Raw genomic sequence first — 12,467 nt, 5'->3', positions numbered from 1 at the left:
CTGAGACTGGCTTTGAACTCTCCATCCTCCTGTTTCAGCCTCCCAAGCTCCTGGGATTACAGGTGTGTACCTCTGCTACTTATGTGGTGCTGCGGTTTGAACCTAGTGCCCTCATTTGTGCAAGCGCTCTACCACTGAGCTATAACTCCAGCCCCATGTATGCATGTTCTAAGAACAAAAGCTCTCTTGAGGACCAACACCTAGAATATTATCTGACATACAGCTGTATTATAAAAATATTTGTTTATGGACAGAAGAAATCATGATTCAAGTGAAATAAGCACATGAATCAAGACTGTTTACATATCTATTTAGAAGCTGTTGCTGTATTCACTTCTTTCTGTTTTATTTATTTATTTCCCTAAACTTTTCCACTAGTGGTTTCTTTAATAGTCAAATATAACTCTCATTCTAGCAAACAGCATTAATTGGTATCTGTACAAAAGACCTTAATTTTCCTTCTCTTAAATCAACATTTCTATGACACTTAAAAGCTGAGATATGGACCTACACTATTTATAGTTGGAACTATATTGTATAAGGTGCTAATAATAAAAATTCAGCTAAATTTATCTATATATCTATTTATTTTTTTAATGATATTGGGAATTGAACCCAGGGGTGCTCTATCATTGAACCACACTCCCAGCCCTTTGTATGTTATTGAGATAGGGTCTTGCTAACTTGCTGAGGCTGGCCTCAAACTTGCAATCCTCTTGCCTTAACCTCCCGAGTAGCTGGGATTACAGGTGTGTGCTACTACACTTGGCTATGTCCTTATATATTTTTTTATTATCAAAGAAAAAATTTTTTCTAGCCTTTATTTTGTTCATCTCTAATGCCATAAATTGTATAGCCTACAAGCAGACTTGAGGCAACCATGACAGATTGTCATTTTAAGGTTTCCAAGGTTCTACATGTAAAACTGAGTCACTAAAAATGATTATTTTCAGAGAAAGTTATCAGAGAAAGGAATAATACCAAAACAATCTTCTAGATTATCCAATAACTTTCAGACAAAAATTTAAAAATTCTGTACATTCATAAAAGTAAAACTATTTGGAAAAGAATAATGAATGGTTTCTTTTGCCTACACTAGGCGTTTCAAAAGTAAATTTAAGGCTGGGCTGTAGCTCAGTGGCAGAGCGCTTGTCTAGCATGTGTGAGGCACTGGGTTTGATCCTCAGCACCACATTAAAAAAATAAATAAAGGCATGCTGTCCATCTACATCTAAAACCCTAACTTTATATATTAATACATATGCATATTCAGATACTGATACAGATTTGTATTATTCTGCTGCCTCTTCTGTAAAACACAAAAAAACAAGCATTAGAACACACTACTGATTTTATAACTTTTTTTTTTTTTTTGCAGAAGGGCTACTGGGAATTGAACTCAGGGTTGCTCAACCACTGAGCCACATCCCCAGCTCTATTTTGTATTTTATTTAGAGACAGAGTCTCACTGAGTTGCTTAGCATCTTGCTTTTAGTGAGGCTGGTGTTGAACTCATGATTTTCCTTACTCAGCCTCCTGAGCTGCTAGGATTACAGGTGTGCACCACCTCACTCAGCTCTGATTTACCAGCATCTTGCTTTTAGTGAGGCTGGTTCTTAAAAAGTTAGCAAACTGTTTTCTCTTTTATTATCTCCAATTTATGGAAGTCTTAAGAATATCCTAAGATTCTATTTCATAATTATAGAGACAAGAAAATCTTAGAAAAGAGAGAAACCCTACTTTCAATTTTTAGAGAGAATTCGGTAGTAATAAAACATGACGTTTGTACTTAAAATACGCGTTTTAACAAGGAATCATAAACACCCCCCCCCCCCAAATAATCACATTCACTAAGAAGCTCATTCACCTTCCATTGAGTTGAATTCTATCAGCTAATTTGGAGAACTGGTCAGGAAGTCTTCTCTGCTTTATGACACCCTCTGGAGTAACAGAAACTTCACAAAGAGAATATGTGTCGGATGCACCAGTCAAACCAAATTCATGAACAGCATGACAAACTACTTCTTTAGCTGTAGTGTCTTTACTGATGATAATGTAGCAACTTTGCTGATCTGCTTTGAAAACTCTTATAACTTGATCAGGAATATCTATATAAATAAAAAAAATGCCTTATTATTTTCATGAAAATTACTTTTAAACTCTTCAAAAACAATTTGGAACATAACTATTTCTGTAAATGTTGCAATTTATTTTCCTATTTTGTGTAGGTGATTAATTATTCATATAGAAATCACTGTGGCATTTATTAATAAAAATGTTATCTACTATTTTTTTTTAGGTGACAAAACACGATAATACATGTTCAGAAAGATAAAAATTAGGATCATATTATTGTCTAGCTTAGAACTCATATTTTTTTCATTTATTATAAACATTATGATGTCAATGTTCTATAAAATTATTTTAAATACAGGCGAAGAAATCCATAATATACAACTTATATATTTCAATTATCCAAACCCCTAATGATAAACATTTATTGTTTACCATTCTACATATTTGTTAAGATATTATGACTAGACTCCTTCCTCACCCCCAAAATAGATAAATATTTGTAGGCAATCAGATTATTTCCTCTGTGAAAACCTTCAAAAAAAAAAAAAAAAAAAAGCTAAGCCTTAATTTTTCCTTCTGGTACTGTAGCTCTATCACTACACTACACATCTCCAACTCCTTTTATTTGAAGACAGAGTCTTGTTAAGTTGCCTAGTCTGGCCTTGCACTTATGATCCTTTTGCCTCAGAATCCTGATTATCTGGCATTACACCATTACAGCCAAGCATGCATCACTGTGCTTGGCTCTTAAAGATTTTTGAGACATTGCCAAAATGTCCCCCAGTGAGATTATATTTTATAATCCTCAAATGTGAGAGCATAAAATTGCTGATCCTTATTTAAATGGTTTAGAGAATAATATTTTACTTCACTTTCCTCCTTTTGAAAGCCCTTTTTCCTCCAAAAATATGTGATTATTTTATTTTTCATTTCTTCGGTTATTGATGAGATTCAGTAACTGGTATTGGCTTAAAGAATAATTAGTGTTTCTTCTTTTCTAAAATACCTTTTGATATCCTATATGCTTTTCCCCACTGAATCATAATAGATATGAACACCCACTCTACTTTACAGAGGTAGATCTCCCCAATTTTAATAGTCTATTGTATTTCTAACAAAGAAAGGTTTTAAATGTTTATATGTTTAAATATCTGTCTTTGCCCTTGTGATGTTAACAGATAAATTCCACCTGTTCCTATAATACGAATTATGATATTTTCATTTTTTCTGTCCTACTTGATTAAATCTTTTTTCTCATCATAGAGTATGGGTTAAAACTTCCAGAACAATGTTTATTATGCTGGCAGTTTAATGTTAATGTTTTAAAATAAGCGAAAAGTGATTTGAGAGCATAAACAAATAGTAAAAAATTTCCGATGAAAATAAGTTACTGTTATAAAAATTCAGGAATGTTTCTTGTTGTGGCTTTTCTGTGTGTGAGTGTATGTATGTTGACTATAATGGAATGGATAGGGGAGACTGTGGTGGCTCAGTTAACTTTTTGTCTAGCATTGACTTATGAGCATTATATAAACTACTAACTTTTCCTTTGTTTTGTTTTTGGTACTGGGGATTGAACCCACAGACTCTAAACCACTGAGTCAAATTCCCAACTTTTTAAAATTTGAGATAGGGCCTTGCAAAATTGCTGAGGCTAGCCTCAAACTTGGAACCCTCCTGCCTCAGCCTTTTGAGACGCTAGTGGGTAACTATTTTTTATTTATTTTTTAGTTGTAGTTGGACACAATACCTTTATTTTATTTATTTATTTTTATGTGGTGCTGAGGATTGAACACAGTGCATCACACATGCTAGGCGCTCTACCTCTGAGCCACAACCCCAGCCCCTGGGTAACTAATTTTTAAGAGGAAAAAAAATTAAAAAATTTGTCTTAAAAGGACAAAGAAAGCAATGCAACATATACGGCAGGAAATAATTTTATGAAATAAAGTGCCCTCCCACCACAGATAGTAACACAAAAGACAGAAACTGGCTCCTGGGACTGGAAGATTCAACTGAATATAGATGAATGTATTTCCAAAGGAGTCTTGGCCAATGCATTCTGAATGCTGTGGATCTACTGTCAAGTTGAAAGCAGAATGCTTTCAGATTTCTATTGTAAGAAGGATGCATTTAACTGTTTTTCCTTGATGTATTCAAAGATTTGAGTATTGGATATACTTCTTGTTCAGATTTCTTGCCAAAGAGCCAAACCCTTAATTTGTTGCTGATAGCATCAGGTGTCTGAAAACTACAAGGCTTAAGGTTGGACTCTTTAATGATCCACCAAAATCAGAGATGCTTCTCTACAATGTCCTAGGAAATTATTGGAAGCAGATGGGTATTTTGGTTTATAAGGAGAAACAAAGTGGTTTCACTATTATTTTAACTTGTTAATAAAAGACCAAACAATATACAGTTATTCCTTATTTTGATCCTACCCTCTTCATGAAATAGGTCCTGGGCTCCAGAACTGGATCTGTTTACTAGAGCTTTGGAAGCTGAGCCTCAGCAAGTGGTACTAGAGGACCTTGAGGGAATGGTGAGGACTTCCTTATCCTTTGTATTACTTTCTTCAGGGGAATTTATTCACAAAATCTGGTGGGGGGGGGAATTTGCACATACTTCATGTTCTCTTTCCCTGATGCTATAAAGTCTTTTAGGAAGAAACACTCAGTTGTATATCTTGCTGAATGGGGTGTTAAAATGCTACATTCTGTTAAAACCATCTGTTCTCCTAGACAAGGAAAAGGTATTCTCTCATCACATGAGAGTCAAGTATCATACAGAGGTACCTCTAGCACAGATCTACAAGTGGAATTCAAAGGGTACCCTATAATCCAAACCCTGATAAATCAGCCAATATAATGAATGCCATCTTGGAAAACTGAGACATTAGAGGAAAACAACTTCTTTTTACTGACACCAACGACAGTGTAAATCTTTCTCTATTATTTTACAAATAAGTACTATTATATATATTCTTTACAAACATATATAATCTTATTAGTGGGAGAACACATGTCAAGAGCGATACTCAAATGAAAGAACCTTTTTTTTTTTTTGGTAGTGCTGGGGATTGAACCTAGGGCCTTGTGTATTCGAGGTAAGCACTCTACCAAATGAACTATACCCCCAGCCCTGAAAGAACAAGAGCATCCTAAAAAAAAAAAAAAAAAAAAAGAGACTCTACTATAAATTGTTAATTGAACATTAACATTGCTAGTATTAGTGTCAACATGTTCCAAGTGATAAAGATACAGTGATAAATGAGATAATCTGCTCTCGGGGAATTTACTTCCATTCAAATGAGTAATAAATGGCGTTCTAAAGAAAGACAATAATCAACCAAACAAGGCAATTTCTTGTAGTAAAAAGTCTACCAAGAAAACAAAGTGTAATGATTTAATGGTATGGATCAGGAATTGGTACACTTGTTTTTCTGAAGGGCTAGGTAAGTAAATATTTTAAGTTTTATAGGCCAAGAGGCAATGCCCATGATATTTTTCAGGTGCTCATATAATGAGAAAAAAATTTTACTGACAAAATTTCTACAAAATTTTTACTGACAAAATTCAAAATAAATCAATAATGGAAATGGAAATATAAAACATGTAGACATAAGTGTTTAGAAAACACTGTAAAAGTCCACTAATAGGAAACTGCTGAAAAGAATCCTATCAGGTGCTTAAAAATTTGGTAGAATTGGGCGCAGTGGCGCATGCCTGAAATCCCAGTGGCTCAAGAGGCTGTGGCTGAGGCAAATGGATCTAGAGTTCAAAGCCAGCTTCAAGCAAAAGCAAGGCGCTAAGCAACTCAGTGAGACCCTGTCTCTAAATAAAACACAAAATAGGGCTAGGGATGTGGCTCAGTGGTTGAGTGCCCCTTAGTTCAATCTCAGGACTGTGCTCCCCACAAAATTTTGCTAGACCATCACATTCTAATACAGAAAAGTATTCAAAGTATCTTGCTAAGTGAAAGAAAAGAACAAGATTGCATTTGAGATGAAAAGAATAGCATACACATTTTGTGAATAATAAATTTTTTAAAGAATACATGAGAAAATTAACTAAATTCTGGGGAATAGAAACATGTACACCAGATTTTTCAAAAAACTATGATTATGTTTCTTTATAATTAAAAGCTAGTAAAAAATGGCCCTCAGACTTTCAATGCAGAAGTAAGTTTGCTACATTAAGTAAATCAAGTAAGTCTTGTGCTAGTAAATGAAAAAATAAGGAAAATGTTTTATTGCAAACTCAAAAACAAAACAAAACAAAACAAAAAACCCCTCAGTTTCAAGTTCCTTTTAGCCACACTCTGAATTTTTTAGGCTTTATCTTACATTTGGTTAAAAATTTCAAAAACCTTTTCACGAGCTTTAGAATAGCCCGTACACTCTGAATATAGAAATAACACATACACATTTAATTTTTTTCCCCAAAGAAAATGACTAAAAGGATACATGCCAGTTAATTCTACCTTGTAACAAGAAATAAAAGTTCTGTTTCCTGTTTTACTTAATTCTGTACCATATGACTTTTTGAAAATAACAAAATACCACAAAGACTAGGAATGGAATTCCAAAATACTTACAGTAAAAACCAACAGCTGTAAGGCAGCAAAAATAAAGCAAAATCATAAAAATGTCAGCAATTAAAATAAAACTATCAATAGTTTTGTAGTTCTGCCCCCACTTTCATTTTGATCTAGTAACAATTTTATACTTGAAGAATAAACATAACTGAGCTCAAGACTGATAATTTAAGCTTGGCTGATGACACATAGGTACTACAATATATGGATGTGATGTGCTAATTTCAGTGTGATTGCATATTATGTGAGGAGATGAATTTTGAATTAGTTGTCAAAAATATTTTTTAAAGATAAATAAAAATACCACCACCACTAGGTAAAAGGTCTTTCACAAAGTCACACATTTTGGGGCTTAAAATATATTTTGTAAGTTAAATACATATATGCATTCATTTATATTACTAACATGGGCACAGTCTGTAGACTGAACCATATTAAGATTCACTCAATGGATTTTAAAAAGGTATTTTCAGTCCTTTTAAAAATGTTTTCAAGGAAGAGAAATTGCGACCCAATATGTAATCAAGTTATTTCTGCTCCATGGGGCTTAACTGAAAGTTTCTAAATTTTAACCACTTTAACCTCTTTTCTTTGTTCCCCATCTAACATCTCAACTTACTTCTTCTCTCATTCTCTCTCCTATCCCATAGCCCATTCCTTATTACCTTGGCCCTATATTCTACATATGCCTATGGCAAAAATACAGACAAAAATTCAATAAATCTATGTATCATATACCCTTAAATACTTGTCTTATGAATGTAAGTTTATTTAGCTTCTGCTCTAGTAGTGCAAAAACATTTTGTAAAGTTTATATATGGTATAACAAGCATCATTGTAGAACACAATTCACACAGGCACGAAAAGAAATTTCTAACCTATCACATAACAAATAAAGACAGGCCATGAAAATGTGCTGGGAACTTCTGAAAAAAGAGCAAGTAACACCACAGCAGAGGGAGCTGAACTTCCCAGATGAGTAACATTTAATTTCAGCATTGATGAAAAGAAAAAGTTGACTATATACCTGTACAATTCTTTGTCCAAGCCACATGGACAAAGAATTCTACAGGTATATGCCATATTCAAAAAAGGATGAAGAAACAATGGGGATAACATCAGAATAGGAGGTAAGAAAGGAGGTTTATCCCAGCAAAATGTCCCACACTGGTAGTAACATTTCCTTTATATAACAGAAACTGAATCCAGATGGTAGATTTTCCCACCCCTATGATACTTCAGTGCTTGCTTTCTTACCCTTTTAAGTTAATTAACTTGACAGGTGGGTAGCAATCTTTACATTAACTTCTGATCAAATAAGGAGAGTGATTTCTGTGAACACTCACTGATAAACTGCTAGAAATTTCTAAGCAAAGTAATGATTCACTAAAATATTTATTCTTGAAAAGAATACTGATAATGACATAGAAAGTAAGTTGTACAAAAACAGATAAATGGGTTTAGAAGTCGCTCTAGTGGTTAAGAGGCAACTGAATTAAAAAGGAAAAAACCACGTACAGAATGACCTCACTGTTTTTGTGTTATGTCCTGGGGTTGTAAATTGCTATAATGAAACACAAACTTTACTACTACACTTATGTATTTTCTTCAAATATGGAGATTTATGTAATTGAATTTCCTTCTTTCTTAACACTAGCTGTTAGAAATGAAAATTTATGCTGCACCAGAAATATGATGATCTTTGTGGAAGCATTTTTTTCTTTTCTCTTCCCTGGACACATTATATTGCTCACTTAATTGTATGTGTCTTTTATTAAAAGCCATTTTGAATTTCTTCAAATGATGATATCTAGTTGATTCTTCAAAGGTGTTGATCCTTTGGAGTGAAATTTTAGATTATATATTTAAGTGATAATTTCTGTCTCCGGGCATCAATAGATATATAAAAAAAAATTAACTTGATGTGTCACAATGAAAGTCTGAACAATGAAAAAGATGCTGTAATACTGTGATAACAACAACTACTTTAGCTTCAGGTACTGAGGAAAAAAAAAATCACTGCTTTTAGAAAATTACCAAGGCATTTTTATATATCCCTAAGAAAGATTAGCGAGGCCATTTAAATTTTTCATACTTTGGATAACATGTTTCTTGGCTAAGAAGTGTCTGTTTTCATTTCACTGCTCAGATAATAATTACCAAAAGACATCTAAATCTGTGGTCAGGGGTAGTTTTTATGTACTTTTCTTTAATTTTTGAGGACGTACTATGCAAGTTTAGATAAAAAGATAATCTTACTGCTTTCAGCATGAAGTCACCTAGAGGTAAGAGAAGGTAGCAGGCAAGCAAATTTAGTATTTACTGCATGGCCCAACCATTTTTCTATTCATTAGGTACCAATTTGTCTTCATAAAATTATGTGTGAACATTACCTGAAGGATTGGAAAAGTCCAATATGCTGGTAGTAGGCTGTAGGAGATCAGGGCTACTGGATGAGAGTGTTCCAGGAATAGGCATTATAGCTAGGCTGTGTCTACAATGCCTTGTTCCCACAATGCTGTCATCTTGTGATTGGCTCAGGCCTCCATCACTTAAAAAAAAAAATCATGTATCACTTTAAAATATTAGAGGGTATTTAAACAGTAAACATTTTTATTCTCTGTGCATTAAGGCATAAAAACCATTTCAAAATGGTGATCTAAACAACTAGATTAAAATATTACTGTAATTTTTAAAACAGGATAACTACAATGATGAAAATAGAAATATTTTTAACAACTATGTTCATGTAAAATTTAATTTGTACATCTGAGTAATTCTACTGCATCATTAAAAAGTCACACTCAGTTTCAACTGGTTTTGGTAAAGAAACTGAACCTGAATGTTTAGGGAGCCCTTGAAAAATTTGCCAGCTAATACATGGATGCATATTTTAGTGTCCATTAATAAGTATCCAACTATGCATAGCTAAACTATAGAAAGCGTCCCTTCCTCCCTACTTACAACATACAAAATCCAGAATAGGAAGGAAGCAGCAAAAGTTAATTCTCTTTTAAAATTAAAAAAAGTAAAACATTTCTACATAAACATAAGATAGCAATGGGGGAGGGCATGGAGAAGATTCCCAACAGCATCAGTAGCAAAATACCACTTCTAGGGTTTTCATTATATTAAAAAAACAAAAACCAATACTTTCCATTAATATTAGTTCCCACCTAAATTTATTCAATGTACCATTATAAGCCTAGTCCTTGTTGTACATTCAAACAGGCAGTATCACAGAATACTTACCTATTATCATGGAAAGGATAAGGCTACAGTATTAAAAATGAGTGATATGGGGTATATTTAGAATATGTTAGAAGTAAAACATGATTTAGGCAGATTAGAAAATGATGCTAGAGAATTGTTAAATAGCTGAAGAACTGTTAACAGCCATACAAGAAAGAGAGGGCCAGGACAGACAGCTGAAGAGTTGGGAAAAGAATGAAAATGTGGAAGAAAGCAAAGACTTCTTGTTACTGTTTTAAGAGCAAGCTTTGATGTCAGACAGACCTGGGTTATTAGCTGTTTGACCTCAGGCAAATTTCTTTCTCTTGCTGGACCCTGGTTTTCCTCATATCTGTACCCCCAAACTATTATAAGGATTAAAATAGGTAAAGAAGGTGAATATTTTGGCAAAAAGAAGATAAAGTACTTTTACCAAAATTAAAATGAGAACCACACAAACCTAAGAAAGGATATTTATTTTAATTAATTTATATTGAAATGCAGAAGAGGACAGTATGGGAACATTTGTTCTCAAGGAGAAAGGAATCTATCTGAAAAGTAAGGCAAAGGAAATATCCTATCTGATAAGTAATTTGAGATTACCCTAAATTGGCTCCTTATAATTTGTATTCCTAGATGTCACAGTTAACTGTTTTAAAGAAGGACAGCTTTCATAGATTCTTAAGTAGAAATAAAGATTTTTTTTTGAAGCAACAGCCTTTTTTTTCTTTCAGTTTTTGAAAACACATCTACCAATATTTGGACAGAGGGTCAGAAAACTGAATCCAAGAAACTAAAGTTAGAGATTAGTTAGTCCTGTTAATCAAGTAGAAGAAACCTAAATGATACTAAAAGTTAGAATTGTCTATAAAAGGGAATTAGCTGCATTAGTTATAGCAAATTGGAATTCACTATAGATGCTAAGAGATGTTCATGAACTACTAAAAGACCTTATATCACACTGATGCTATTTAACATTAACTCTGCTTTCTAATAATGAATTGTTATGCCACTTAGTTGCTGTAGTCATGAAAAGCTGGTTATAAATTCATGGCAATTAAGGTGTGAGTATATATAAATGAAAATTATACTTTCATGTACAATCCATGCTATGACAGGAATGATACAGTATTTACATGGCAAAATATCCATGCTTGAAGCTGAACCGATAAAGCCTATTTGGCAAATAAGTACATCAACTCTTACCAAAACAGTTTCCTGAGAGGTGATGCAATAATAGAAATAAGACATTTGTGAAAAATTCCTCAACAATTCCCTGACACTAGATTCACTGAGAATAAAAGTACTTAGTTTTATATTATAGAACTATAATGGTTACAAAATAGCATCAATATGCAAATAAAAAATAACTCAAATATCAAAAGCAAACAAAAAAAGTATGTTGATAAGAAGTTGGAGAATAAAAATAATTCCTGATAAGCAAGCAAAAGAGTCTACTATTGGGTATGTTATAATCAATAGTATATATGTTTTAGGATTTTGGAATTATTTATTCTTATCTCAAGTATTTGCTTCCTTACATTCTTTCTTTGTTCCTTTTAGAGAGAGCGAAATTCTCTCCTACATCTCTCTGAAAACTCACACCCTACTCTCACAGAAGTAAGTACTGCTAAAGGAACAAATCAAGTCTGTTCTTGATGCCTCTCCCAAAGCATCTGGGCATATAAAAGATATCCAGTAATTGCAGTCATTTCAATTAAAAGATAACAAATATTCAAAGCAGAAATCCTGAAGAATACAGAAAGCAAGGGAAGAAGGGAAAAATTATCTATAAAATTCTTCTTTACAAAATCTTCCATAATCAACATCTTGGTCTTTTCCCTTCTAGTCATTTTTGCACTCTGCAGTACAATGTATTTAACTAAACTCCTGTAGCTGAAATTATTAGTATTTTACTTCATTAAAACATGTTTAGTAAAGACATCTAAAGTGTAGCACATTTTATTTATGTTTGTATCACAGCAAAACAGTAAATATTTCTTGGTTAATAAATGAGGAAAATTAAATTCAGAAAAATCCTTCTGAGTTTAAGTGAAACTATTCTACTAGATCTTTCTTTTTTTGGTACCAATATAAGGTGATAATGTAGAAGATACTCACTCAACTGACTACAGGTGATCTCAACTTCCATGCTTCCTGCTGTAAGCAAAGATAGAATCCATGCACAGTAACTAATTCTCATTTCCCAAAGGATTATGTGGAGATGATATATTGATTTAGTTGCCTGAAACTTGAGTATAGCTTACTAGAATTCAACACTAACAAGCTGAGGTGAGTAATAATTAACATTATTCTCAGGTTTTAAATGATATACATGTCACAACTCTGCTATCAGTCAAAATGAGAACCACTTAAAAGATTCCAGACCAAACCCACTGGGGTTTCTAGAAGTACAAGTCAGAGCACTACCTTCTAAAAAACTCTGCTTGTGAATTCTTTTCTGTCTTCTGGTCTCTATTTCCCACAGTGACTTCTAGTTATCACAAAACTGACCTCAACTCTTCAGTGTGGGCTGGTGCCTTTTATATTCTCCTTACTTGATC

At 33.2% G+C, this 12,467-nt stretch overlaps 1 protein-coding gene across 3 annotated transcripts in view; it reads right to left on the bottom strand.

Moving 5' to 3' along the window:
• Window positions 1–12,467, bottom strand: part of Rapgef6 (Rap guanine nucleotide exchange factor 6) — a 202,993-nt gene that overhangs the window by 42,205 nt on the left and 148,321 nt on the right. For all 3 annotated transcript variants that reach the window (XM_026400134.2, XM_026400136.2, XM_026400135.2), the window contains exons 17-18: window positions 9,066–9,223; window positions 1,868–2,108 (exon numbers count right to left, since the gene is read on the bottom strand). In XM_026400134.2, coding sequence (XP_026255919.2) covers window positions 1,868–2,108; window positions 9,066–9,223 — 399 coding nt within the window. The remainder of the gene's footprint in view (window positions 1–1,867; window positions 2,109–9,065; window positions 9,224–12,467) is intronic.

The sequence above is a fragment of the Urocitellus parryii genome, chromosome 1 (genome assembly GCF_045843805.1).
Source record: "Urocitellus parryii isolate mUroPar1 chromosome 1, mUroPar1.hap1, whole genome shotgun sequence".
NCBI lineage: Eukaryota > Metazoa > Chordata > Mammalia > Rodentia > Sciuridae > Urocitellus > Urocitellus parryii.
This window is presented reverse-complemented; position numbering and strand designations above follow the sequence as displayed.